This window comes from Lepidothrix coronata, unplaced genomic scaffold (genome assembly GCF_001604755.1).
Source record: "Lepidothrix coronata isolate B3197 unplaced genomic scaffold, Lepidothrix_coronata-1.0 Scaffold72, whole genome shotgun sequence".
Lineage (NCBI taxonomy): Eukaryota > Metazoa > Chordata > Aves > Passeriformes > Pipridae > Lepidothrix > Lepidothrix coronata.
In genome coordinates, this window is record NW_016690252.1 from 952,725 (window position 1) to 977,647 (window position 24,923).

A 24,923-nucleotide genomic window follows, 5' to 3' on the forward strand; every position below is an offset into this window, starting at 1 on the left:
GACACCTCCTGGGCCCCAGCATTATCAAAGGAGAAACACCCTTACCAAAGCCACCCTTGATTCCTCAGCCTAGCCCTTTGCCAGAGATCCTGATACAGCTTCCCCTGGCCCTGGGGATACAGGGTGCCTCCAGAGAGATGCCAGCCTTCCTAAAGGGCAGCCCATGATTCCAGGGTGAGCAGTGAAGCACCACAGCGGGCAGGACACCCACCAGCCCCCATTCCCTAGGGATTGCACCACTCCTGGGCAGCACTGTGTGAAGGAGGGCAGCCCTGGGAGCAGTGCTTGAGCACCTGAAAGCACTGAGTGCTGTCTCCTCCTTTCAGATCACCCCTGGCAGCAAGGCAATGGAAAGGAGAGGAAAAAGTAGTTGTCACTTAATGTCAGACACTTGCTAACAGCTCTGAAACCTTCTCGCCCTACAGTGCCCTGTCAGCATTAAACTCCACTTTGTGCTTAAGAGGAAGAGAGAAGAGAGGAGCTTTATCATCTCCTTAATACGTGCTATCAGAAAGCCTTACCTGCAGAGACAGAATCCCTGCTGCCTGGAAAGCTTTCTTAAATCTAATTTAAACCCCCACTGCCAATAGAGCAATTAGCGCTGCCCTCCTGGTCCACAAGCACCACAGGGAGGACTGAGGCCAGCTGAAATTAATTCACTCATGACTCTCATGGACTGTGACTTTCCTCCCTCCACCTTCTCCCTTTCCGGTAATGAACGGGAGACCCCAAGCAAGAGGATGCCCTGGAGGAAGGAGCCCCCCATGGCAAAGCTCCTCCATCACTGTGTCTCTGCCATCCCAGCACCCACTGGATCCCTGGGTGGCTGCACAGACCCTCCTGCCCTTGTGGTCTAAGTGAGGGACAAAAGGTGCAAGGATGGTCCTCACAAAATTTCCCAGTTGTTTTGGTGGAAGATGTGCCCCTGAAGGCAGTTGTAGACTTGCAGGGCTCTTGGCTCCAACATAGCTGCTGAAGCCTGGGGTTGCTCCACCTTCCCTGCATGTCACAGGTAGGGTGTCTTCAGTGAGAAAAGCAGTGAAAAAAGCTGCTCCCCATATTCATGAGAATGGAAAAGCAGCTCCTCTGGAGGGAGCATCGGCCCAGATAAAATGAGAGCTACTTTGCAGGGGGTACTGCAGAATTTAGGAGCTCCAGGGGGAGCTGGGATGGTTTGGGTAGGAACAAGCAACTCATGAAATGGCTGAGGCTCCTTGGGAACCTGCCTGACTGGCAAGCTGGCACCCAGGACAGGCAGTTTCTTGCTCCCATGGATCACAGCGACATGCTCCCACCAGGGCAGGGAGCTGTGGAAAGGCCAGCAGGGTCCCAAGACTCCCAGCAGTGAGGTCTTCACCCTGCAGCTCCAGGGGCTGGGGGATTTCTGCTCCAGGAGCAAGGTGGAGTCCCTTTCTCTCAAACCACACCTTGCAGCTCTTCAAACTGACCAGGAAGCCCTAAAGCAGCAAGACTGCAGTCCACCCCTGTCCCTGGTAGGACAAGGGACACATGCTGGGTGCTATGATTCCTCCGCAGCCTAGGGACAGGCAGGAGCACAATGTCAGGAGAGCACTGGACAAGTGCTGACGGAAACCTCTCCAGTGACTCTGCCTACCAACAGCCCTCGGTGCCACATCCACTGTGGGGCCATGCTGCTGCTGCCCATCCCCTCTTCCCACTTGGAGCCTTGAAGGGGATGTTTCCAACAGCCCGTACCTGTCCTCAAAACCCCCACCACCATAATCAGTTTTATTTCAAGTAGAGGGCAGCAGTCCAAGACCAGCCATCTGCTCCAGCAGTGATAAAGGCCAACACAAAGAGCAGCATACTAATAAGCACCACACGTCTTCAAAACTGGCACCGCGAGAAAGCCCAGCAGGGCAGGAGGGGGCCTGAATCCCCATGGCAGAGATTGCAGAGGAACGCCGCCCCCGGACTATTCCTCAGGGACACCAGTGCCACCTGGGCAGAAAGCTCAGCTCTGCTGCCACACCCAAGCCCACCTTCCACATCCCACATCCACACCTGGGCAGCCTCTGAGATGGAGGAAAGCCTGGACCAACAATGAGAAATGCAATTTCCCCCCCTCTTTTTTACTCAACTTTCCTCTGCATTGAGCATTTCCCGACTCCCTGCAGAGAGAGATTGCAAGAATCAATTGGATCTTTGCTTCTATTAAAGAACTGCCAAAGACAGCGCTTTTTATCTGGAGCCTCTGTTAAAATGAGGACTTGAGCAGTGTCTTTCCATAGATGGCATGGAGTTGACGGTACCATGCCAGGGACGGACAGAAGAGATCAGAGAAAGAAGGGAGATTGGAGATGGGAGATGCTTGTGGTTCTGGTGCTTCCCAGTGCTCCACTACGGTCACCCAGAACAGGCTATTTGGGAGCAGATCCTGCTCATTCTGTCTCTCTAGGCTGTGATTACGATGGTTTGGAACTCTTGGCATCACTCTGAATTTCAGCACTCCAATTCTCAGTCTCCACCCACAAAAACAGACTATCAATGATGCAGAACAAAACAAAAAAATCCCCACAAAACCAAAACCAAACCCCCATACACTGAGCAAACAACCCCAAGTAAACAACCCCAAATGCTTTAGGAAGGTCTTGCTTCCTCACTCCAGGTTCAGTTTGTGATATCCAGGCAAATGCTGGCAACAATTCCTATTTTTGTCTTCGGGGCTGCATTGCCCTTCAACCCACCCAGGATTTTGCTCACAACCCTGCTTTCTGTCTTGAGGAGATTCTGTGGCCAGGTTGCTTTATGAAATACCCAACACCCCTTAAGATGTAAAGCTCCAGGTCAGAAAAAAGCATCCTAGTATTTAAATTCAGACTGAGGCATAGTCATGTGCCATCCAGAGCAAAACAAAGAGAAAAGGGAGGACAGAGCTTGTTGTCCAGACTTCCTCTGTCAGCTGGATGCCCATGGCAGAGCAGACATGGAGCAGCAAGGCATTTCTAAGCCTTGCCAAGCCTAAGGAGCCTGGTCTCTGCTAGTAGAGATTTTGGAGGGTATTGGCTGAAGGAGCTTCAGTATCCTCCTCAATAGCACCGGGAAACACAGGTTTCACAGGGTCTTGCTTGAAACATGAAGACTGCATCCCTTATTAGCCCAAACCTGCTCCTCTAGAGGTCTGTGCTCTGCAGCACCCATGCAAGGGGCTGGACATCAGCATAGGCAGGTCCATGCTGGCTTGGTCCATGCTGGTTTGGCCCCCATAAACCTTCTGGTGGTGAAGTCCCCAAGCCAGGGAGAGCTACATCTTCTTCTTGAATCAACACACACAGGCAAGGACTGAGGCCACAGCTCTGCTGCTCAGAAAGCAGGGCATGTTTGCTTTTTGCCAGCATGCTAAGACTGAACTGGACAGGGATGAGAGTCTGAAGCTGTGCTGCAGGGGCTCAGGGACGCCAGCAGGATTGGAGTGAGGAGCGCTGGAAGAGACCTTGGCAGCCCGTCTTGTCCAGGGAGGGAATTAAGATGCTGGCTTAGCAGCTGGGGCAGTAAGTGATGGAACATCCAGTTGTACAGAGCTTCTTGGGCATTTTAATTTTAGCTTGCTTCTTTTGTTTGGGCTTTTTTTCTTGGCACAGAGGAAGCCACTCCAATGACTCTGACGCTGCCCCTCCAGAGACGCCTCAGGATCGTGGAATCATAGAATCAATCGTTTAGGTTGGAAAAAGACCTCACTGAGTCCAACTGTAAACCTAACATTGCCAAGTCCACCACTAAACCATGTCCCTAAGTGCCATATTTACATGTCTTTTAAATACCTCCAGGGACAGTGACTGTGATTTGTTTTTGCTTTGCTTCATCTCTCCCCCCTGCCTGCAGTGCGAGTTGGCAGGAGGATGGAGTAGGCAGGAGCCAGGCAGCTTCCAAGGTCCAGGCAGGGCAGCAAACACTGCTGGAGGCAGGAAGGGGCTCAGGATGCTGAGGACTGTGTGTCTGTAATGGCTGTAAAGCTGATGTGGGACAGGTGTGACATTGAGGACATTTGTCCTCCACCTGCATATGGGCTTCCCACTACCTCCCTCCCCACTGTAAGAAATCTGCCCAAAACCTGGGCAGGGAAAAGCAGGCTGGAGTGTAACGCTGCCCACACTGCAGACAGATAGGGTTTGGTGCTCATTGCTTCACCCAGGTCCATACACTTTCTTCATCCCATTCACCCCATGAGGTCCCACAGGCACCCAGCATGCCTCGTGCAGCCTGCTGGAGACTGTCCTCAGACACCACAGCAGCACCCAGTTTTTGAAGTGGGCACTGGAAGGGGAAACCTGAGGCATGGGTGGCGTCTATGTAATGCCCAGACATCAAGTGAAAAGGGTGGCACTGAAGGGAGGAACTAATCCTGCCTTTTGGTAGAGGCAGCCCAGCCAGTGATGCTGAAGGGGGCTTTCTGCTGCCAGTAGCCTCTTTGGTAGACACAGGGGTCTGTCCCAGAACTGAGCCTAAGACTGGCAGTAGGACTGGGGCAGCTGTTCCTGCTTGCAAAATGGTAAAGCAGTGGGAAGGAAGTGATCCCTTTTCGTTCTGACCCCCTAAATGGCACTATTCATAGGCCAACCTTTACCACATGTCAGCAGCTGTCTCGCCATCACTGATGCCTCAGTTTACAGTAGGACCTCACTGACCCCTGCCCCACTTTCCCCTCTCAGCTTGGCATTGCCTGGAATGGAGCTGGTGGAAGGGGAAAGCAGCCAAGAAACAGAAATCCAAGGTCTTCCCCCCAGCAGCATTTCTGAAATGGGCTGGGAGCACCCTGGGCTGCCACTGCTCACTGGCCTCCAACTGCTGCCTCTTTGAGGGGCTCTGGCTGCTGGAGCCTGGAGCCAGCAGAGCATCTGGGGTGAGCCCCAGGGGCCACTGAGGACACCTCTGAAACCCCACGGAGACCCTCGCTCTCCCAGGGGTCCTATCCCAGACCCCGCCAGCGGCGGCTGCTGAGAGTGAGCAGAGGATGAGGAGGGAGAAAGAGCTGACCCGAGGAGCTGTGCTGAAATAAAAGTCAAGAAAGTCTCCCGCCCAAAACTACAGGAAAGTTTAATTACCAAGGACAAAACACCATCTGTTTGTGCTGACTGTGACCTCCCGCTGCCCCCGGGCTTTAACAGCTCTTAAATTAGCATGTTTGTTTGGGGGTATTAGCTGTCGGACATCAGGGAAGCAATTCCCATGGGGCAAAGAGTAGGATGGAGTGGCTGTACACTGAAACACGTGCCGGGGTGATGTGACAGGCTCAGCAGCAAAGGGGGAAACAAAATACCCCTTTGGAAACAAGGATTCCCTCTGAGCATGGCTCTTGTGAGCAGCAATGAGCTCTGGCAAGCCGAGCCTCACTGCATGTTGCCACTGGCAGGTGAGCTATGGTGTGAGACTGTATTTGGGTCTAAGCCTCCTTCCAAAAAAGAAAGCCAAGACGTACACTTGGAGGAAGATTTTGCTATGTAAAGCCAGCAGAATCAATTGAATATTCAATACAGGAGAAATTGGATTAAAATCCAATTTGTTTTCAGCCCTGCAAGGGAGGAAAGATGCACACATTGGTACCAAGCCCTAGAACTGATTTAGTGATGTCAAACTGCACAGTTCCTTTCTTTGTTTTTTCTTTCCTATGGCTTATGGGATACAGTATCCAAGATAGACATGCCATCACATTCCTACCTACCTACACTGGAAACAGTCTGAAGCCAGCTTGGATATAACAGAGAAAAACAACTCACTTGGGAGAGGTCCCACTTTGCAAGACCCCAACAGTTTTTTTCTCCATCACCTGAGCTTTGCTCTCTGAGCTTTGCTCCACTCTCAAGCCCTGTGGCTGCTGCAGAGGAGGCTGGAGGCAAGGGCAGCTGCTGCCAGTATTCCTCCTCCAAGGCACTTTTTCCACTAGTAAACTCTCAAAGCCAAGTGCTAAAAAGGAATGCAAGTAGCTTCTGTGATCTGCCATGAAGACTCACATCGAAGGAGGATAGGTCCAGGCCTAAATTCATCCTGGGGCAAGTCTAGGACCTGTGGGTGTGGAGGTGGCCATGCTACCAGACTCCAGGACTAAGCAGGAGAGTGCTTGCTGCTCCTCCTGCTTGGCCCCACACTCTCTGCACTGCTGGGGGACATCACCCTGCTGTCCCAGCAGCCAGGCTCTCGTTGGACTCTCCAGGTTCTCCTTTCCTTCCAGTCCACAGAACCAGCGCCTACCTCCCACATCCCTATGCTCCTCTGAAGTCAGATCCTCTCCAACTCTGCACCACGTTCATCTGCCTTAAAACTGTCAAGAGTTTTTGTCCCTGAGCTCAAGAGCCAGCATTAAACCTCATCCTGGGCATCTGCCATCCCTTAGGGTCCCTCTCCCTCCAGCAATCTCCCAATCCCTTCCACCCCTAAAATCACGCCACGACTTTGCTCCTTCTCACTTTTGCAGGCAAAGCAGCCAGTATATGAAGGACAACTTGACTTGGAAGTCCCCTTGCCCACCTACACCCCAGTGATCTCCAACCCGGGAGTCTGGTGTTCTTCAAACCTCCTGCCTGGAGCCTGTACTCATTCCTGCCCTCTCAGGGGCCAGGCAGAAGGCAGGAACTAGGGTGCCACCCCTGCCCAGGCAGCTGCCTTCCACCAGGCATGGCAGGGCAGATGTGGACCATGTGTATGTTTTGTCTCAGGACCCTTCCTGCAAGCTCCAGCACTGAAGGAAGAAAAAAACCATCAGCTAAGAGTAGCCATGGAGTCCCTGGCAGCCTCTAGCCCCCTCCCAAACTCTGGCTCAAATCCATCCACTGGGGCAAGACTCAGTTTAGGGGACGGTTTGTTTTTTAATCAGAAAATATTCATCAGCATTTAAAAATAAAATAATAAAAAAGTGTCAACCAGCTGGGGCCGCGAAAGCTGGGGCGTTTTTGGCTCCCGACCGAGCACTTTGATAGAAAGGCTTTTTGGAAAATGCCGTAGAAAACATTTAATTTCTCCCAAGGCCTGCATATGGGGCTCATCACTCGCGCATATTGCACAGGAATATTCATGTGTGCTGGCCTCCTGCTACAGGATGACGAGGGTTCGCCGGTGCAGCAGCAAGAGGGGCTCCTTCTCTTCCCCTTTTTTTTTTTTTAACTTTGGAAGAGGAAAGCACAGTATTTCACTTTCAATCCCTGAATATTTGTCAACGGCAGAACAAAGGAAAAGCTGAGCCAGAGTCAGGTCTGCTCATATGCATCAGTTCGCTGCACTCACCACAGGGTAGAGACACAGATGAGCAGCAAATGCAGGGAAACACATTTCTGCCCCTGGTTTTGCTCCTTTCTGGTTGCCTGAGCCCATTCTGATGCTGCCAGGATGGAGAGTGGAAGCCCAACATCCATGTCCCTGGCACAGCAAGAAGTTTCAGTTCAATTCCCAGTTCTCCACCCCAAGGACGTGGATGTGGCTCATCCTGGTCCTGCTGCTCGGTAGATGCTTTATCTAATGCCTTTCTGTAGAACTCAAGAAGACTGAAAATACTCCACTGTGGCCGCAGAGCAGAGCCTGTACCAGCAAGCAGATGACTGCCATGGCTCGCTTGGTCCCTCATCTCCCACCAATGCTGTTGGCTCTCTCCCTTTCACCCTCAGCTTTTGGCTCAGCAGCATTTGTTTTTCTGCAACAAGGCAGTGAACTCTTTCAGACAGAGCCAACTGCACACTGAGCATCTTCTAGCCCTTTCACTGGGATGCTCACCTACAGCAAATGCTTCCTTCCTTCCCTTGAGCCTCCCTCCTTCTGTGAGACCCTACCTCTAACGTGCTCTAACCCTACCACCTCCTGCCCTGTAACTTGCATACCTTCTTTAACCTTTCCTAAAGCATTTGTGCTCTCTTTCCCTAGCTCTGGCTGGACCCCTCATTCCTATCAAGTAGCTCTCTACAGCTCCAGCACCTCCCAGCACAGGGTGCACCAGCCCCTGCAGATTCTGACTGGAGCAGATCCTGACTTGCCCCTGAAAAGCTTCTTCCCAGCATATGAAAACTCAGAGCACTACTTGAGAGAAACCTGGGCAAGGAGAGGGGATAGGAAAAGAAACCATCTGAGCCTACTATCTCTGTGGCTGAAGTGAAGTCAAAGACAGCTCAGTGCAGGGCTCAAACTGTCATTCTTAAACACACTCTTGAAAAGAATTAATAATAAAAAAACTCTATTGAATCTTCCAAACAGGAATCATGCCTAAATAACTGTGCACACTAATGTGCGCGCACACACACATACTTTATTAATTTTCATATTTTTTGGCAACGTTTCCCAATTGGAGGGGAAATTTGATGCCAAGTATATGCTTAGGCAGGGTCTGCAAGATCCACTACGGAAAAAAATTAAATGGAAAAAAAAAAGTCCTTAAACCACATCTGGAGCGCTGTGCCTAGTTTTTGGGCCCTGGTACAAGATGGGCATTGCTGACCTCCAGCAAGTCCATGAAGGGCCATCAATGTGGTGATGAGGCTGGGGCATGTGGGAATGAGGACAAATTGAGAAAAAGGGCTTGTGCAGCCTGAAGAAATTATGGTTTTGCGGGGATCAAACAGCAACCTGACAGCTCCTAGCTAGAGATTCCTGAGATGATGCAAACAGACTCTTTCCTCCATGGTGGAAAGATGAGCAACAACAGGCAGAAGCTGCAACAAGAGAGGTTCCAGCTTGCTGTAAGGAAGACATTTTCCTATGACAGTCACCTGCTAGAAGACAAACCCAAATAGGCTGTGGGGACCTAGAGGTTTTCAAAACCCAAATGGGCAAACTCAACTGGTCCCCTCTCAGTATTCACCCTGCCTAGGGCAGGAGGCTGGCAAGGTCACTTCTCACCTGGAAGGACGGGTGAAGATACCATTGCTAAGAAAAATTAAATATGAAGAATTCCACCACAAATTCTGAGGGGAATGGCTCTGCTCAGTGCTCCTTTTGAACACGTTGGAAAGAAAAGTCTGACTGAACAAATCTGAATAGCTCTCTGCCTAGAGTGGGATGCAGACCATGGAGATGGACAGAGACCATGGGACTGCAACATACCAGAGCCAGATACTGTGCTCAGCTCATCCCCATCAATGGAGTGGAGACCAAGGAGATGGCTGTCTTCTCTTTTTCCAGATTTCCTTCTGTGGGGACCGACTCGCATGACACCAGTAAGTGATTAACGAGCGGCCAACCCCATCAGCACGCAGGCTGCGTGCATGGGCGCTTACATGTGTGCGCGCTGCTCCCCGAGACTTGGCGGGGAGGGGAGCTGGGGGGGAAGAGCGCTGACAAGCAGATGATTAATTGAAATGCAAGCGGGAGGAAAAGTAATGTCCGCTAAGACTATCAGGCGGCGCGAGCATGGGAAAGAAACTTGGAGACGCCGTCTCCGTCCCTGCTCCGCACGCATGGCGCCTCCCAGCTCCGAGCCGCTCGCCAGTCTCTTCCTGGCTTCTATTTTTGCAGGTGCAATTTCGTATTTGAAAATAACCATGCTGCACACGCACATATGTATTTTTCCCCGCCGTCCCCCGGCTCATTGCACACGGAAACAGCAGCGATGGGAGAGCAAACCTCCCAGTCTGCAGCGCACGGCGGCAATTAGACATGCAAGCAGCTCGTTAGCCCGCGCCCCGGGGTGAAGGTGCCCCCAGCCTGGGCTCCTCACACAGCCTGCACCTTACAAGTGGCACAGGCTTGAAAAACACACAAAAAGTTACCAGTTTGTGCTTAAGTAATAAGAAGAAAAAAAAGGAGAAAAGAAGGAAATAGAAGAGTCTGCAAGCTCACGTCTGGCTCAGTTCCGACTGTTGCTCAGAGTCCATAAATTATATCCCAAGCATTGGAGCTGGTGTGATTGCACTATCAGCAAAGAGGGCAAGCAAGCTTCTGTTTCTCATCCAACGCAAACAGGCTCAGCTTGGGTCACCAGATAAATAGAATGGAGATGCAATGTGGTACACGCTGTTCCCCTGCACCATGGCTGGGAAAAGTACAGAGGGGGAAGGTGACAGGAAAGGGATATCCTAGGGGGAAGTTTGAAGGAGCAATAACATGACCATTTTATTATGGTCATGGTCAAGGCTAGCACCCTGGGAATGTTCTGCCTCCAGGTCCTTCTCCAAAGAGGAGGACCAAAGAGAAGACCAAAGGGTCCTTCTGCAGAAAGGAGAAGATCCTGAGCTTTGAAGTTTTTGGTTGGAAAATCAGGGATGTGATCTTGCTGGTGGCCTCTTGATATAACCACAGTGCAGATGACAAACACCAGACTCTTGTCCAATGGAGCACTGAGCAAGCAGGGCTTTATAGATGCTAGCTAAAACATGATCCAAATCTGGGCTGCTAGAGCATGGTTATTACCAGCTTTTGCTTGGCAAGCTGATCTCCAGCCAAGGCAACTGGCTCGAGAAATTAACTTGTTGAGTTGTTCAGCACTTTGCTGCTCAGGTAATGAGCAGAGCTGTAGGCGATTGCATCGGACGGCTTCACAAACTGTTTGTACCATTGACACGGTTTAACAGACTGCTGTTTATGAGACAGAGCAGTATTTAAAAGACACACTTCTCTCAGAGCCGCACATAAAATTTGATAGCTAAATAGCTGTAAATGCTACTGAAGTCTGACAACTCAAAGAGGAATCAAGGGTCTGTCATGGGGAGTATCCGCCAATACACCCGGCCCCGCAGAGCCAGCGAGACTTCCAGTCTCATAAAACCTTTTTTATATTGGAAGTGAGAATTTGCGCAGCGCATATGAACTCTCTTTTATTGGGCTGGTGTGATGCTGAGAAAATGCAGTTAAAGCTGTACAAGTCCTCCTTGGAGCACTATTGGGGTGCCTATAAATCAAAAGCTTCATCCCGAAATGGGTTTACTAAATAAACCCTCTTTAATTTGGGCTCGTGCTGAGCAGCAGGACCACAGTGGGAGTGGGTGCCTTCCCTTGACGCTGCCCGTTCACACTGGTGGAGCAGGGCCAGCCCGAAGTGAGTGGTCTCTGGCCCATCTCCCCACTCCCAGAGTCAAGAAGAGGATACCAACCACAAACCATCCCCCCAGAGCCTGGCACTGCTCTCCTCTCTCCTGTTATGGAGGTTTTACCCTCCCAAAACACCCATGGCCCCCCACAGTGCTCCCAGCTCTCAGTCCCAGCCCAGCGGCTGCCCTGAATCCAGTCCAGATCCCTGTGCCTACACAGCTGATTCCGAGAGCTCCTGGGAGCATCCTGGGTTGGAAGGACGACAGACCCACCTTCAGCACCCAGTGGAAATAGAGTATTTCCGAATCTTCACAAAGGTCTGGAGCGCTTAGGTTGAGGAGGAAGATTTGGGCCAGCTCCCTTATTCCCCAAAGACTCCTATATCTCTGCTCCACAGCTGCATTAATTATTTCATCTTAGTCTGGCTTCCTCATTAAGCTAACTTAGACGACCCGTGGGTGAGTGACAGCAAACCAGTCTGTAAAAGCCCAAGCCAGCAGTGCTGGAAACCATAGGCTTGACATGGACTAATATTACACATATCTCAAACTCACAATCTTCAGAGAACCTGAGGCTGCTGGCTGGACAGGGGAAATCCCACGCAGAGCCGACAGCACGGCATCTGGGCCAAGCCTGGGTATAGACACCTCACCCCACACTCGGCCAGCAGGGCCTTGCCCGATGCTGAGAGCAATTCCCTCATGAATGCCCTGAAGGTGCCGGGAGTAGAAAGCCCTGGCACTGCTCCCAGTGGACCCGAGTGTGACACAAAACATCTGTGTCAGAGCAAGGGTTGGGGAGCACAGCTCCTCTGGCACCGACTGAGGGACAGCCACTTCACTCATGTGGCTGTGAGCTCAGCTAATTTCAGCATTGGGCTCCTCTTGGGGATGTATGGCTTTTGTGGGCTGTAAGAATGACACTTCAGGGCATTACAAAAATCCCCTTTTTCCAGTGCTGCCAAATATGAGGCTTTTGTGTGAGTCCACTGTATTTTGCCATCTCTGCAAGCAAGTGTAGAAATACAAGACTTCAGCCCCCTAGAATCCTCCAGGGAAAATTCAAAGCAATGAAGAAATATGAGTTGTTTTTCCATGAACCCATTGAAAAAAGGAAAAAAAACCACCCTGGAAAAAGCCCACATTACTTTTCAGCCCAGTTTTGCCAGCAGTACAGGTCTTTTTCCCACAGTCTAAGGAATCAACACATTTTCAAATCACTCCTGCTTACGGTATTGAATATCAGAAAAAGATTGCCTTCCATTCAGCAGCTGTTTTGGGACACCGAGAGAAAAGGCAAGCAGTCTAAACTTAGGAAAACATGAAGAAAGGCTCCGATACATTTAAAAACTAGTCAGAGGGACTGGAACAGGAAAGGAGAGGTCTGCAAGGGGTGAGTGCAGAGTGTGTCAGGGTCGCAGCATCCTTCCATAGCCCCAGTCACTCATGGCAGCAGAGGAATCATCAGAGCACTGCTCCACTCCTATGGATTCTTGGAAAAACGAGGGATGTGTCCTTATTTTCCCAGGAGAGTCAGTAGTATCTCCTGATTTCCACATCTTCAGCCTTTCTGATACATGAATGCCCTGGCATGTCTCTGCTGCTGGTGGGGAGTGGGCAGCTCCAAAAATAAACCAAGCAGCTTGCTGTGTTAAGAGGAAACACAAGGGAAGGAATAGCAATAGGGGACAGAGGATTTGCTGAAACAAGTTTGCCCTGAAGCACTGGAAGGAGACAAACCTTCGTTTCCTACAGGCTTGTGCTATTTAATCCCCCTGCAGCCCCAGCAATAGCTCCAACTTCATCCTGCTCATCCTGTGTTCCTTGCCTCATCCATAGGGACTGGACCAAAACCCCAGAGCTTTTCTGAAATAAGGGCATGGGCCTGGACCCCAGCTCCAGTGGTTTTCCCTGTCTATCAGACGTGGGTGCCATTGGCGAGCAGGATAGTGAGCCTTCAATGGAGAAGACTGGAAGTCCAGCAGACCACAAGAAGAGGACCTACAGGAAGAGAGATGAGGAAGCAAAACTCAGCAGATACCAGCACTCAAGTTGGGTCATGCAGCACATCAGCCCTGGTTGAATGTCCCCTTGGGCAAGGGATCAAAGCCGGGCACCTTGTCCCCATTCTAACTCCTGGTTCCCACCTGGCCCCCACAGAGCCACAAAAAAAGCCTTAATGCCATCAGGTAAGCAAAGAGCCATGACCGCTAGGCTTCTAACAAAGACAAACTGCCTCTCTCCTTTCTCCCAGATTGCAAGCAGATGTGTGCTTAAATTACCTGCTGCTGACTGTGATGCTTAGCAAAGCGCCGTGGTCTAGGAGCAGAATGAAGAAAAAATGTGTGAATCGAGAGAAGGGAGGATTAGCAAGAATTCAATGGCTCTGGGAGGGCAAAATGTCATCATTGCAGAAAACAAATGTCACTTCCATCGCAAGACAAGCATTCATGACAGCCAGCACAAGGGAAACCCTCACTTCGCTGAAGTCAGTGGTGAAATTAAGAAAGTTCAGGGAAAGGCTGCAGGGCTGGGTCTGAGCTCCCCAAAGGGAATAGCTCCCAGTCCACAGCACAGTACAGGAGCAGCCCTGCTACATGGCCTTGGCTTCTTCTTCCAAAGAACCTCTTCAGGCTGGTGTACCCAGCTGCCTGCATGACTGGTACACAGTGGCTCCAGACTGTTTTGAACTTCCTGGCCTGGATCCTGCCAGTGTTGGCTCCAGTGGTGGGCTGCATGTCTTCATCCTTTTTCTTGGGTCTCCCCAGAGATGCCATGGGACTGCAGCAGCAGCTCCTGTGCCCAGGAGGGCACAGACACCCAGGACCCATCTTGGAGGTGCTAAGAAAAATGCTAATAGAGCAAAGGCCTGGAGAAATGTACCCCCATCATGCTGGTCCTCTGTGATGCATGAGGAAAATGGGCTCTGCACCACCTCTGCCCCTACTCAGAGCCTGCTTGCACTCATATCAGCAGCAGCTATACCCTCATGGGATGCTGCCCAAAGCCTGCAGCTTCAGCACACATCTTTGTACCAAGGGCAAGGCTCCAAGAAAGGCCTCCTCAGAGAGCTGGGATGTGGGTGTAGCCCAGGAGAGCCCAGACATCGTGCTTCTTCTGTGAGGGCAGCAGATGGCTGCAAGGATCCCTGGTCCTTAGAAGAGCATCCAAGGAGATGTCCCATCTCCCAGCAGTATCCTGCACGGCAGGACAGCATTTTGCAGACTGAGCCATAGAAATCAAGCCCAACCTGCTCCCCTTCCCCCTCACTGCTCCTGGCTTGCTCTCTGCTGAGCCCTTGCGGGTCACACGTGGCGTCCCACTTCCCGGCACAGCTCCGCCGGCTGGAGCAAGAGCAGAGTCAGACCCCAAATTGCAGATTAGTGTGTTGGGTTCATGCACGGGAAACAAAAGATCGGAAATCTCTGAAGTGCACAGCTGGAATCCACACCCCGACCATGTTTTTGTGAGATATCACGTACATTTTTAAAAACTATCTAGAGAGGGTTCTGCTTTAAAACAGCCTGGCGGCTGCTGCACTGACACCGCCGCCTGTCATGCTGACCAGGACCTTCAATTGTTCCCTGTCCCCCACAGGCCATGCTCATCTGTAGCCTTTAGCCTTAGGTTATGAAATGACTCAAAGAAAGGATTGAATGTCCTCCTCTGCATTCATTCAACACCAGCTGTGGAGGGAGGGTGGGAAAGGAAGGACATGTGACCCAGAAAAATCACTGTGGGATACTACCTGCCAACACCCTGAAATGGTGGTTCCCAGAAACTCTGGGATTCCTCTCCCCATCATATGTATGGCCTTCCAAGGTCACTGCAATGGGAATGCCCATAAACAGCCATAAGATACTTACACGGCAGCATGAGGAACATGGACTGTGAAAGCACTGGTCTCTCTCTCATACTGCAAATGTGTGGTTTCTTCTCCCTTTGAAGCTTCTGCAACAGCAACTATATGATGGAATGCTAAACTATGAGATCATTCTTTGCCTTTTTCCATGTACCAGGCTTTCAGGCTAAAAGTGATCCAAGGTAAGATTGAATATATTTGTGAGATGCTTAGGTATTCTGTTCCTCAAAACCACTGATTTCCAAGAAGTCCTCCCACATGCTGCAGGAGCCTGGATGAGGGTTTCATTTCCCTTAGGGCTTTGTGTCTTCTTCATTGACTCTTCTTCCCATATCTTACACTGTCTGAGTTCCAAGCTGACCCCTTGGCTTATCTCTGCAGGATGTTTGCTTCAGAGCTGATTCTCCGTGAGCACTTCCTGCCTGTACTGCCAGCTAGAAATGACCAGTCAGCCCTTCCTATGCCTGCTGCTTCCCAGGACTCCTCCACCTCAAAGCATCCTCTATGATAATTTTGCAGCAAGCATTCCACTCAGGAAAACATGGTTTGCTCCATTCAAACTGACTGACCTCAGAAAAGTAGCAGCTCCTCCATCCTCCCTGACCACTTTTTTTAGTCAAGGAGAATTGACACAAGATATTGCATTTCAAATTGAAATAATTTCTTTAAAATGCAGTATGAAATTAAATTCCAACTCAGTGACATGCCACAATCCGCCTCCCCAGAAAAGGAATACTTTGGGAGCCTCTCTAGTGATTGTCCCTTAGGGACTGCAGAGAAGGTGCAATGTGTTGATGCCAGGACTCAGCAGAAACGGTGCTCTACGCACTCGCCATGATGGGACATGGAGCAGGACACCACACTCTATTTGGAAAAACAGTTTCCCATCCATATAATAAATACCAGAGCAGCAATATTGAGAAGTACAGACACAGGCTCACCTTAACACAGGGAAGAGCCAATCCAATCCAACCTGGGACAGCAAAACTGTGAGCGAAATCCCCTTCCAGCAAATGCAGGGCCAACAATGAGATGCTGAAAGAAAGTGAGTCACTGAATGAAGGCATTTGCTTTTCCCAGCACATGTGTGGAGTTATTCTCACCTGAAATCGGTTTTTGGACAGCTAGTGAGAACATACTGTTTCAAGTCAAACATGCCTCGGTCACTGTCCCAGACAGGGAGTTATCTCTGGCTTTATTAATGGGGAAAGCCACCGCACTGACCCTCTTGCAGTATTGGGGTGAGAGCAGTAAGGAAGGAGGAGAAGCAACACCTGCTCTGCTTCTCCCTAGGGAAATGATCAAAAAAAAGAACAAGACCACCGCCCACAGCCAGGGATGCTCAGTGTTGCCCGGACAGCTCCGAGCCCAGGCTGCCCTCCCTCTCACACCTAAGATGGGAAACCCATTAAACGCTGCAAGCAATGAACCCTCTGCTGCTGCTCCCTGGAGGCACTTTCACGGTCAACTTGAGGAAATTGTTCCTGATATCCAGCCTAAATTTCCCTTTGTTGATTTTCAGTTGAGCAGCGGAAAGGTGGGAGCTTTAATGAGACAAGCGGGGCCGCTGGAGGGGAAGGAGCCGTCAGTTTGAGCGAGGCAATGCACAGAGCTGTGGTTTAAGTAAAACAGCTATTGCGAAAAGCCCAGAATCCTACAAATTTGGGATGGAAAATGTCTATTAACTTTCCCAATGGACTAACATGAGATTGTTCCCCCATTTTCTAATGCTTCTCCCAGTCCAGCTATTTGATTGGGACCAGAGCTCTGCAAAAATATGAAGGCTTTGTTCTTTTTTTTTTCGTAAGGAATTGCTGCACGTGGAATAAAGTGTTGGACTTTAGATCAGATTTTCTTGTTTCATCCAAGGGCAAAGTTCTGCTGTTTTGCCTTCTCTGCTCTGCAAACCGTGTGTCCCCTCCACCACCCTAAACTCTTCTGGTGTATGAGTCAGGGTATGATGTGCACAGCAGCAAGTTACTACCAACTTGTGTGAGCTTTTGGGGGTGAGAAATGCAACACAAAACTGCAGACAGCTGCCTTCTGGGATATAGCTGCTGTTCAGCAAGGCATCACCCACCTCATGCACTTCCTCAGGAGCCCAGCATGATGCTGTATGGCAAACAGGCACTAGGAGAAGTTCACTGGATGTGAACCCAATGCCATCACTCACTATTTATTCCACCTCTAATTGAGGAAAAGGCTTTTCAGCAGGTAGGACACTGCAATGCTCACGGGAGCATGCCTGGGATGTGCAGATGTGTGAGCAAGGGGTATATAAGAGAATGATGATGCAGCCAAGTGGGTTAGGCATGACATCTGTTGCTTTCAGCAACTGGGACATCAGGACCTAAAAATCCAGCTTAAGAGATGTGATTCAGCAAGCAGAGTAACAATGGTTGAGTCTGGGAACACTGGGCCCCTCTGCCGAGCAGCATCAGCAGTGTACACCCTTGAATCCCAAAACCAGGTTGGCTCCTTTTGGGGGCAGACAAAGCTCCCAGGCTCCGCTGAACCACTGTGGCTAGGGGTTTGCCCATTGCAGCCACAGATCCCCACAGGATTACAGAAACAGAGGCATCAAAAGAGCAAGACCTTGCAGGGCTGGGCTAATTAACTCACCCCAATTTGCCTTAGTTGCATGGCGCTTTTCCACTCCACTTTTAGAGGCTTGTAAAGGCAAAGCGGCTGCACACTCTCTAGAAATGTCAGGCTCTGTTTCCCTGGGGAGCTGCTACCCATAAAGTTTTACCAGCAGAAAGGAGAGCACGGTGTTCTTGGTGGTGCACAGTGAGGGGGTTAGGTGGGCAGGAGCCCTTCCTTGCACCTATGTTGGGTTAGAGGAGTGCATTGCCTCCCCAAAATCAGGACCCAACTTCCTGTGCAGAGAAGGGCAGAGGGTTTGGCGCAGGCAGCTACAGGCATGCACTCCCTAATACTAACATCAGGTTTTGGAAGCTTGTCAGGCAACACATTAACCTGCTGAGCAGGCAGCCTTGGAGTTTCCTCTCTGTTGCCCTCACAGTGCTCTTTGGTGTCACAGCAATACCCTTGCAGGATAAGGGTTCAGCACACACTAGCTGCAAAAACTTCAATAAGAGACATCCACACCAAAACATTAAAGAAAACCTACCTCACCGCCTCTGGTTTTAGCAGCAGGACCCGAGCAAAGGGGAATGTAATAGAGATTTTCCCCATCAACTTCCTAAACATCAGGTGAGGGAGCACATTCCATGGTCCATTGCAAATCTGGGATGTGGCAAGACAGCAACCACATTTTATGTGTTGCAAAACCACCTCCTCTGTGGCAGCTGAGATTTAAAGCATACGCTCCGACCTTGATAATACTTTTTACATATTGAGTCACTGCTGACACTGGAAATAACAGGGGGAAAGGGCTGGGATTTCAAAGATTTTGATGCATGCCTGGATCTGCTAAGAACTGGGACAGTCCCAGCTGCCAGCCCGGCCCTCTAGCCCTCTGCCACTCTTCATTATGGGCACAAGGCAGTGAGATTGAAATGATCTGAGGCAATGTAAAACACTGGCACACCAGAGTAGGAAGGAGGAGGATGAGGATTCAAAGGAGGATGAGGCACAGTCCTCTGACATGTAGCCCTAAGAGTGATGAGTGCAGCCAAGACGGTGATTCCCCATTTTTTACTAGCCACCTTCAGTGAAGGATGGCTTGAACAGAACAGCCCATCTTTTTTTCCTGCTGGAAAGAATCAGGACAGGTTCATATTCTTTGCCTGTGAAGGTAAACATCTCAGAAGCATGGGGAGAGGAGTGAGGAGACTCGGCAGAGAGCCTTTTCACTGGAGGGAGCAAAGATAAATGGGCAGATGGACAGGAAAAGAGAGGAATCCTACCCCATCTGGTCCCTTCAGGCTGACCCTCAGCCAGAAGGTCAACCCCCCTGAGATACATTATTTGATTTCCCAACTCTCTCCCTTCTCCCAGCAAGAGAATAGCAGTCTCCTATAGCTCTGATTTGCTAAATAAAACACTCCTTGAAGGCTCCTTGCAATAACATTTGCACAGAAAATTGACATTCTTCCTCCTCCCATCAGCCCTGACACTGTTTGTTTGTGAGTTAATAACTTGAACGCTTGGCTGAGCTATTGATCCCTTCTCAGAATGATCATTCTTTTGTCCAAAATACACCAAAAATAAAGGAATGAGTTTGCAATGGCAGAATGAACTCGATGCTTGCATGTGGCCCCACTGGCATTGGAGGCAGACTCATGTCCATCCCAGATGCTTGCAGTATCTTCTGCAGACACAACTGTACAAGGTTGGATTTATTTCTCTCCATTGTCAAGGAAGAGATGTTGCAGCTTGCAGGTAGAAGGTGAGCTTTCATGACCCAAAATTATCATTTAGCTTTAAATATTCATCACCCAAACGGGGCTTCATAGAAGAATAGCTGGTGCATGTAAGTGTCTGGGCTAGAGGTGTCCAGCAGAAGCAGTGTGTGGGTACCATCACATTTAGTTATAGGAGAAACAGCGCTTCAGAGCCCCAGTTCCCCACCTGAAGGAGAGAGGGTAACACCAGATCAGTCCCTACATCCAGGACGTGGTGTTCTTTGGGCTTTTGTTATATTAGACAGGACCTGGCATTCCAAAAGCAGAGCAAAGCTCTGGGTTTCACCCACTCCCTCCCGCCAGTGCTCGATTGGAAACAGATCCTCCTCCATCATGAGCCCTTACAAAACCTGACTAAAGGAGACAATTAAGGTCTCTCCAATGCCCTCATCCTCCTTAACCACTCCTGTGCCAGCAGGGCATTGCACCACCTCTCCCAGGGGAATCCTCGCCCATGGCTGTGTTTTCCTTGGCAACATGCTTGCATGGCTCTGGCTAATTGTTCTTCAGATTGCTCTTTTCAGGAGAGATTTTCATGGCAAACAATCAATTTTTCCCGAGTTGCAATTTCTTTTTTTTCCTTCAAAGCCTTTGATGTCTGGGAAAGTAACAGGCAACCTCAACACACGGCTGAGCATCAGGCGAAGGCTGGGAAGCACTAAGCGGAAATGCATTTAGTTGTCTGGGTCAAAAACCATTTCCTTTGTTAAATGATTATTATTGTTCCAAGAGGATTTCAGTGGGAATTGAGGGTGCTTAGATAGATGGATTCACAGGTTTGCTGAGCTTCTATAAGGGTCTCTATATCCTCCACCATAATTCTACATCATAACTTCCAACACCAATAACTCTTCTATGACTCCCAACAGATATTCCTGTGCCTTCCAAAGCAATAACTTCTCAATGAACTCCAGACCTGCCAAATCGACTGTTTTCCCCCTGCGGACGCCTGCTTTTTGGCCCTTCTCACTGCCCCCCTGGGAATCTTGACCCATTTACCTCTCCTTCTGGTTCCAAGCCCAGTGCAAGGGGAGATGAGATCAGAAAGCGATCTGCCTCGAACGTCAACAAATAGCTCTGGCACTAAAAGCTTTCAGTCATCTCCCATTTTCCTGACTGCTCTCAGCAGTCGAGGATCCAGATCTGGATCTGCCTGCACTTCTAAGCAAACCTTTCCTCATCACACGCTGCCCTTTCTCACAAAACTCGTTTCTTCCCACCCGTACCTCAAAATTGCTATAAGTGTGTCGCAGGTCTCCCCTGGAGAAATTATTTAGGTTATTCATTGGGGCTAAAGAACAAACACTTAAATAAGAAATAAATTGTTTTACATTTCCTGAGTTGCCAAGCCTCCCAGTTCAGCTGTAAGAGCATTGTGCCAGGCACAGAGGCACAGAGCTGCTACCTCTCCATGCACTTGATCTTAATGATGTGTTAATTAAGCTAAGGTTAGAGCTGCTCATTACTTTATTATTTTTGGTTCTATCACAGTAATGCTCAGTGGTCTCAATCAGGAACAGACTTTTTTTTCCCCCTCTCTCCTTTTAAGTCACAAATTATTTCAAGATCTGTTAAAAATAAATGCACACAAGCAGGCTCTGCCCTTTTTCAGGGAATTTCACTTTGCATGGGAAGAAAGGTTTCAACAGTATATTGAATCAAAAATGAACATATGCAAGAAGGGAAGAATGATATGCATCAAAAGTCACCCTTTTTCGTTGTTGTTTTTGTTGAAAAACTTTTTTTTTGGAACAAAGAAAAACCCCAGAAGATTAATCTTACAACACTGGGTGCTGTGTACAGAGTCAGTTCGTGCTGCAGAGCAAATACTGAGCAAGGTACAAAGCTGCCCAAAGGAGGACAGAGGAAGTATAAGTGATTTGACTCCACTTTTGGGCTCTCCCATTGCTATTCTACTCGCTGACCTGCAGACTGCTCCAACTGCTGGGGCCAAGCATGGCCAGCCACCTCTCAGGTCATCCCCATCCCACGAGCACATGGAAAGCAAGCAGTGCTTCTGCGCCTGAATAAATAACCAAGATTTAAAAGAAGACACTAAATTTGCTGGAGAGCACGTTAAAGGAGCATGCCCTGGTGTAGATCTCCCCTGTGAAGGTATCACAGGATACCTTCGTGTGTGTGCAATGAGTTGTCATCAGTCCTGTAATGAGCTGCCACAGGCACAGCCCTTACCTGTCCTAGGGAGTTGGTACCAGGGGTACCAGGAGCTCTGCAAACCATCATAGTCCGAAATCCAATGAAGACCAGGATGGATAGGCAGATGGGGAATGCCATAGATGAAATTTGGGCAGGTCCTCTTGACACCAGAAGAGATGCCGGTGCTCATTCTCAGGGAACGAGCATGCTGCTGCTCTAGGAGTTCCCCATCTCTACTCTCTCCTAGTCAGGGAGAAATAAGCCACAAAAACCTAGAATCACAGAACCTTAAGTTTGGAAAAGACCCCTTATATCACCAAGTCCAACCATTAGGACCTCTCAGTGTCCTAATGCAGGAGGATCCAATGCTTCTAACACTTCTAACCTTTGACTACTATAGCTGTCAGCTTCTCCTTGTGGGTATACTTAGATGTTGGTGTAGGAATCCCACCAGGAAGACAGGCTTGCATTGCATCCCCCAGCTGCACTCCAACACCCTGCAAATGACCTGGCTTTTCAAAGATGCCATCACATCCATCCTATACAATTACTAGGAAACAATTAAGCCCATGATGGACCTCAAGACCACCATGAAAAAATGTGAAAGCGAGCCAGCCATTCCCACAGAGCCTAGTTTCTGCAAAAGATTTGCAACCCACCTTCACATCTTTTGTCAAACAGGAGTCAGGACTCCTCTTCCCTGGTTTTCAACCAAATGCAGCCTATGCCATTTCTGGCTGCTTCTGAAAACCACTCAAAAATGTCATTAAGAAACGAAACCTCTAGATACTGTTAGTGTTTCCCTGCTCTGTGCTGAAATCATCACTTCTCTTTCCATTTGGTGCTGCTACACTCATGGGGAAGGAGCTGATTCTGTCCCATAATTTAACCCTTTATTTCAGAAAACCTCCAAAAGGGAAAAAAAAAGCACCCTTTCGGAAGAGTAGCCCATAGGAAAAAGACTTTAGAGAGGTTCAGCAATGCTGAAATGGATAACGGAGCAGAAATGGCTCCAGCAACTGGGGCAAGAGAGGACTTTTCTAGGGAGTGTGATGTATCCTAAAGCAGCAAGTCCCATCGGCTCTAGTTTTCCAAAGAGGTCTCACAGCACAAAGTGATGCAGGCAGACACGCAGCAACTTACTTGGAGGCTCTGGCATCCAGGCTTCGAGCAGGAAGGCGCTGCACAACTGCACTAATTATCTGCTGAACATCTGTCTCTCCCCTACTATCGCGGGGCTGGAGGAGTCCTCCTGCATAGCTGAGGATTAGCACTGGAAAAGATTTTGTTGACTGTGTGATTTTGTACAGGAGGGGGAGAGAAAAAAATCCTACAGATTCCTTCAAAGGGGGAGTGTTTCAGCGAGAATCTCTTGGATGAAGGAGAGGAATTTGTGCTCTAAATCAGAGACCCTGGTGGAGCAAGAAGCAGGCGCTTGCCGTGATGTGGGCTGAGGGATTTAGTCCTTAGCTCCAAATTCTGGGGAGCAGGACCTTTGCCCCTGTGGTCCCACACACTGCAAGCAACATCACGGCATCTGTTACAATCCAGAGGGTTCTGGATTGTAATCTTCCTCCCTCCAAAATCCCTTTCATATTTCCTTACAGCCAAATATGAGATCGCAGAAGATTAATGGAGTGAAACTGCAGAGGCGCAGGGGGAACAGTGCATGGTTGGGCTCCCATTGATCTCTTCATCCACACTTGGTGAATTGCAATCCTTGTTAGAAGCTGAAGCTGCCCTTCAACAAAGCCGCTGGGTTTCTGTAGAAGCAGAGCCTGGGGCAGGCAGGATAAGCCCCTGGGGTGGGGAGAGCTTGAGCAGGGCTCCTGTAGCAGGCACCCAGCCTGCTCCACTGGCAGCAGAGGTTAACTACCAGAGACCAGTCCGTTGGTGGCTTTCCAGGGACTGCTTCCCTGGGACAAAGGGGGATTCTTGAGTTCACCAGTGACTTCATAATTTAATAATAAAAATAATAAGACTTTCAGCTGTGGTGTGGTACCCAGGGGGAGGTGTGCATCCTTCTCGCTGTCTTGGCCAGGATGTAGTTCTCCCAAAAACCCTCTATATCTAGGGAGAGAGGCAGCAGCACAAAGGACCTAGGACAGGCTGCTGGCATAAATCGCCCCCTAATAAACTGAGGAGCCTTTTTTCCTGGAGAGGCAGGGGAGGGGATATAGAACTGGAGGCAATGGAACTGGGTGGAGGGAATACATCCTTAATCTTCTAATCTTCAGTCTGCATGCCCCCAAACACAAGAGGAAAAAACTGCCCAATTTTGTGTTACATCCACTATCCACATTAATGAGGTTTGTGGAAATATGTGCAAAAAGCCTGAGAGAAGCCTAAAAACTAAACCTGTGGAGAAGAGAAGCTAATTCCCCACTGTTTAATTAGTACAAATATCTTGTGAGCTGGGATTTTTTTTTCCTTTCAAGGCCATCAGGGGCCAGAAACTTGCACAATAACACAAACAAAACGTCCCTTAAAATCAACTGGTGCTTTTGGCCAAGCAGAAACAGTTGGGATTTCCAAATATGGCCCATGGGAACAACAGTCTAGGCATTCCCGGGAAGCATCTCGGAGCCTAAACTGTCTCCCAAGAATAAAATCCTTCAGTTCAGCACGACAAAAGAGCCATTGCATGACAGTCTCTGTCACACAAGTGTGCAAATTAAGTAATCGATCGAACAAGCAATACCTGGGAAAAGAGCGGCGCAGGGTGCTCGTTGCACCAGCAGCAGGAGGACAGGGCTAACCTGTGGTTGCCTCTCATCACACGTGGGCTATTGTATCCCTTCTCCACCAACACCACAGCAAGTGGGGGGTTCATTTTGGTTTTGGCTTTTTAATCCAAGATTGGGGAGCAGGATCCTTTCTTGGAGAGAATACAGGTATCCAGCAAAAGCATTTGTTTTGGACTCAGACACCACATAAATCAAGGGATATTCCGTGGGGATGTGACAGAGCAAAAAATTAGATGTAAAATTTGCCAGACAGCAAGAAATGAGCTAGAAATTGTTGCCGTCTCTCCTGGGTCAGAGAGGGAATCCTGTCTCAAAGGCTTGGGATTGCGTGTGTGCCGCCAGCTTCACATAATGACGTTCCCTGGGGCAAAAAGAGAAGGAAGACTTTCTAAAATCACCCATGACTTACTGTCTTCCATCTCTTTTAATTACTTCAAAGGACATGGCCACTGCCCCTCCACGGACTGAAACATCAGGATGTGATTTTTGGAGCCCAGCTGTGCCACCCTGAGAGCAGGGCTGAGCAGCTGCTCAGCACCCAGAGGCCCAGATATGTTTGCAAACAGATCGGGCAAACGGCTGCATGTTTGTAAGTGTATTTTAAAAATCAGATCCTGTTGGCAGGCAACTCTCAGACAGCAAGCAGGGCCAAATCCCATGAATAAATTGCTTGGAGCGAGTAGTTTGACGCGCCATTATTCATAACTAATGCAGTCCTAGTAAACAGAAAATGGAGGCCAGATCTGCCTGTATAGACACCAATGACCTCATCTATTTTCACCCTATTTACTGAGCAAAATAGGCGCAGAAGAGAGTTACCACCATC

General features: G+C 49.4%; 1 protein-coding gene across 3 annotated transcripts in view; it reads right to left on the reverse strand.

The window, feature by feature from the left end:
• The window catches only part of CNTFR (ciliary neurotrophic factor receptor), a 202,884-nt gene that overhangs the window by 89,698 nt on the left and 88,263 nt on the right, over positions 1-24,923 (reverse strand). For 2 of the 3 annotated variants that reach the window (XM_017819120.1, XM_017819119.1), the window contains one exon: positions 15,765-15,858. The exons of the other annotated variant lie outside the window; for it this stretch is intronic. In XM_017819120.1, coding sequence (XP_017674609.1) covers positions 15,765-15,858 — 94 coding nt within the window. The remainder of the gene's footprint in view (positions 1-15,764; positions 15,859-24,923) is intronic. 3 annotated transcript variants of the gene reach the window in all.